The sequence below is a fragment of the Asparagus officinalis genome, chromosome 9, assembly GCF_001876935.1.
Source record: "Asparagus officinalis chromosome 9, Aspof.V1, whole genome shotgun sequence".
NCBI lineage: Eukaryota > Viridiplantae > Streptophyta > Magnoliopsida > Asparagales > Asparagaceae > Asparagus > Asparagus officinalis.
The window spans coordinates 7,385,713-7,390,268 of record NC_033802.1 but is presented as its reverse complement, the minus strand read 5'-3'; the positions used below and the strand labels follow the sequence as shown (position 1 = coordinate 7,390,268).

General features: G+C 40.5%; 1 protein-coding gene across 1 annotated transcript; it reads left to right on the top strand.

Annotated features, from left to right (window-relative positions):
* LOC109823139 (3-hydroxybenzoate 6-hydroxylase 1-like) lies at positions 293 to 2,258 on the top strand. Its single transcript, XM_020389425.1, has 7 exons — positions 293 to 429; positions 523 to 669; positions 873 to 926; positions 1,039 to 1,207; positions 1,322 to 1,550; positions 1,630 to 1,756; positions 1,794 to 2,258. The coding sequence occupies exons 1-7, from the start codon at positions 341 to 343 to the stop codon at positions 2,146 to 2,148; spliced, it is 1,170 nt and encodes a 389-aa protein (XP_020245014.1). The 5' UTR covers positions 293 to 340; the 3' UTR covers positions 2,149 to 2,258.

Here is a 4,556-nt window from a genome sequence, read left to right as displayed (position 1 = left end):
TAATGTTAGGGGCACACCCCCTAACACACCACCAATCACACCCCCCTCTCTCATCGCTACAGTAAACCGGGCCCCACATGGGATTTTAACATTTTTAAAATCCCATGTGGGGTCCGGTTTACTGTAGCGATGGGAGAGGGGGGTGTGGTTGGTGGTGTGGTGGGGGGTGTGCCCCTAACACCACTCAATTTTAATAATCTTCACACATTATGCTTAGTTGACTTCTCTGGTTTATATATAAACGAACGCCAGACATAACCAAGTCACATTTAGAGGAACAGAGAAGAAAGCTCATTTAATTTAGATCTCAACAGGAAAAAGAAAGAGAAGAGAATAGAGGATGGAAATGAGGACACAAGAGGAGCTTCATGGCATTGTGATAATTGGTGGAGGCATTTCTGGGCTTGCCACTGCACTTGGCCTGCACAAGTAAATCTTTAATCCCTATCTAATCTATATTATGATGATAAAAGTACATACTTAGTAGAAGCCTAATTACTTTCAATGTTTCTTTTGACACAGGAAGGGCATGAAGAGTGTAGTTTTGGAGAGATCTGAAACCCTAAGAAACACGGGAGCTGCTATTGCTTTCTTCCACAACGGTTGGCACGCCTTCGATCATCTTGGGGTGGGAGATCAGCTGCGCGCAAAATCTACGCTTATCACAGAGTATGAACTATCTTCTCTTTTTTGTTCTTCCGTTCACATAGCTAGGTAGTCATTGTCATTGTCATAATTGTCTCCACAGTCTAGATCGTATAATATACGCGTGTGTATGTATATTCATACGGGACTAATAAATGCATAATCATGGTTTTCAATAGTTCTCAAGTTTAGAGATCCATGACATTTGAAATTTAATGTGTTCACAGGATGCATACTAAATGGGTACACAAGGATGGGACAGGAGACGTAATACCAATCGGGTATGTATCGTCAATCCATCCCAATTTCAAATTAGCATTTTCACTGTTACGTCGGGTGCGCCCCAAATTATATATGTTTTAGCAAACATACCCGCCTATTTTCGTGTTTTAGCGAAGAAGGGCTTCGATGCGTGAAAAGAAGTGATATCGTCGACGCCTTGGCTGACAGTCTGCCTTCTGAGTCGATCCGATTTGGGTGTCGAATTGTAGCAGTTGAAACCGATCCCGTTACCTCCTTTCACGCTGTCCATCTTGAAGATGGCAGCGTTATGAGAACAAAGGTACGTAACAGTCTCGAAGTCGTAAAACAAGGACTCAAAAGCTTGATATCTGTTCTAGCTTGAACTTGAGGAAAAAAAAAAGATCTGCTATTTGATTGTTATATTGTTCATCAGGTTCTGATAGGATGTGATGGCTCAAACTCGGTCGTCGCAAAAACGCTAGGACTAAAGCCACCAAACCTCTTCCGAACACAAGTGGCTCAAGCCGTTACAAGTTATCCAAATGGACACGGCCTCTCCAATCATTTCCTATATCTATGGGGAGACAAACTGCTACTTGGGAGAGTTCCTATTGACGAAAAGACAGTGTACTGGTTTGTCGTGCAGGAAGTCAACCCAAAAGGTATTTCTCATCCTAAACTCTTATGTAAAATTAAATTTCGAGTTCTACTCTAAATGTTATGAAATACAATTAATGCTAGATTTTGAAAGCAAAGAAGATTCGAGAGTCGTCAGAGACCTAACAGTAGAAGCACTCAAAGATTGCCCTGCAGAGGTGGTTGAAATGGTGAAGCGCTGTCGCTTTCCCTACATCGAATCAGATATCATGCTCCATGGCACTTGGCACTCAGTGATATCTGTGAAGGGACAATGACTGTGGCTGGGGATGCTACACACTCGCTGGATCCGGCACTATCCAAGGAGCCGGTACTGCTCTTGAAGATGCAGTGGTGCTCGCCAGATGCTTGTCTCAAGAAATGCCAATCGGTCTGTCAGAAAGCAAAATGAGCGATCAAGAGATACAGATCAGAGCTGGAGTGGCGTTGAGAAGATACGCAAGAGAAAGACGATGGCGGATTCTGCTATTATCAGCTAAATCTTACCTCTTAGGGTCCATCCTTTGTGCTTCATGGCCTAAGAGGTTCGTATTCCTCATCATTTTCTCTAAAATCTTGGGTGGCAAGTTCAGCCACACAAAGTATGACTGCGGCCATCTTTAGAAATTGTAGGAGCTTGTTTATTGAATAAAGTACATGGGTATGTACATGAGTTGGAGTCTCTTATGTAAGGGCACAGTGAATAAATCAAAACTTCTTAGTTGTTGAAGTCATTTAGAGTTTAAATTTTTTTTCCTACTTCTGCCGCAATGTATAATAATGATAGAGCTTCTGAAGTTGGTGGACTTCGTATGAGGTTCTCTTTGGGAATGCAATTACTGGGTTATATATGCTTTTTAATAATGAGAGGAAGTGTAGTCTAAGTTGTTCCTGTTGGATCTGAGATGGAACTCTGGAGGGAGATGAATATGATTGCATTTTATTTCTCCATTTATCACAGATAAATATATAGTGAGAAAACAATTGATAAAACAATCACAACACAAACAATTAAAACATACGAGATTTTTATAGTGGTTCGTAAAATTAATCATCATACATTAACTCTTTCTTCTCGTGGAGGGGCTTCCTCTGTATGAAACAGTTCTCTTAAATCACAAACTCAATTCAGTAAGCGTAAAAGACCGCGCACTAGTTTATCCCGAGTTAGTCATCTAACCTAACTCCTCACAACGAGTAAACCAAGCCCTAGCTTGAGAAGTAATCTTGAATGAACAGCTGAGATTAAAATCTAAAAATTAGGAATCACTCGATTGACCATCAATGGTGGCACTTGACCATCGATGGTGATGTAAAACCATCGATGGTCAATGACCCATCGATGATATGAACCTCTTTAGACTTTTGCACCATTGATGGTCGATAGCACCATCAATGGTCCTAGGGGATCATCGATTGTCTATTTGAACCATCGATGTTTCATGTCATGAAATCAACTTTTAAGCTGATTTTGACAGTTTTTAGGGATTTATGCATTTTGAGAAAATATAATAATAGATTGGTGGGTCCCAACATGAGGATACTTTAGGGATTTAGGATATTATTTAACATGATATACATGAAAAATTACGATTAGGTGGCACTTCATTAAGGGTATATATTTTCATGATGTCCTTGTTGGGAATTTTACTCTCCCCGCATACGACAATCTCCACAACTCGGAAGCCAACCTACAATCAACAAGATAGAAAATAAACACAATTAGGAAGAAAGAACACCAAGATTTATGTGGTTCGGTCGACCAACTTTGACCTACATCCACGATGCTACAATACGAGAAATCCACTATATATCAGGGAGAACTACAAGAGAAACCACTCAACTCTCGTCTCTCAATCTCTTAACCTCACATATATAATCAACTCTCATATTCTCTCCAAAGCACATTCCTAACAATCTTTTGAATGGACGAAGACTGTGAAACCCTCTCCCAATATTGTAATCTTTTACACGGTCAAAGACTACGAAACCATCGTCTCTCGCACAATATTCTTGACTTAGGATACGCCCTCTGCTAGCCCTAGATTACAATAATATTGACTTTCTCTCCTCTCCTTAGTTTTTCCTCCAATAATAGAATAATATATATAGGGAAACCAAAACTCTATCCCTAGCCAAACTTTATAATTAGAATAGGATACAAACTCATAATCATGATGAGACTCAATCACCTAATCATGATAGGTCTCTAACACTATCTAATTCTCATGAAGTTATATAAAGAATCAAAGACACAATCCCAATAATCTCCACCTTTGATTTGATTCCTCACATCGCTTGAAGATATATCATCGTCGTCTTGAAATTTTGTCTCTCACGCTAGTGTCTTCTATTCTTTTGCACTTTAAATCGAAGTACATTCACTCCAAATCAAAACACCTACACTCCAACTGGGACGTCCCGTGACCCTCGCTATCGTCTGCCTCACGGTGGCACCTCTACCTCTCTTGTGTACACCAAGAGATCTTTACTACCTCTAACATTAGAAGCAAATCAACTATGTTTCTCCTCCTAAACTAAACTTGACAGTAGCCTTCCCCCACTTGTTATCCTCGTACTCCACCTGCATCGCTCGTTTCGAATCATATCGGTACACTTCTTCTACTCCACACTATGAGCCGGATGCCTCTATCTCTTCCATCACTTGGTTTGGACCGAATATGAGCGCTCATCGTCTTCAAGTCCAATGCCACCATTTTCATCTCCATGTATGTCACTCAATCGTGTCTGATTGCAAGCTCTACCTAATCTGATATTGTCCTCCTCAAGCCTATACACCAGCCAAATCATGTTCCTGCGATGACTCTGAATAATTATATGCTAACAACTCTACTGCTAGAATCACGTCTGATTCTCTACACTAGTCTCATTCATTGCATACTCGTTTGCCCTATCTGCCATTAGATATGTCTCGTTATCACCATCATAACTTACCAGCATTTCTGACCAATATGAGCAAAATCTAAAAAATCAAACACTCCCATCGCGTTCGGAGCACTCCAAAACCTAGG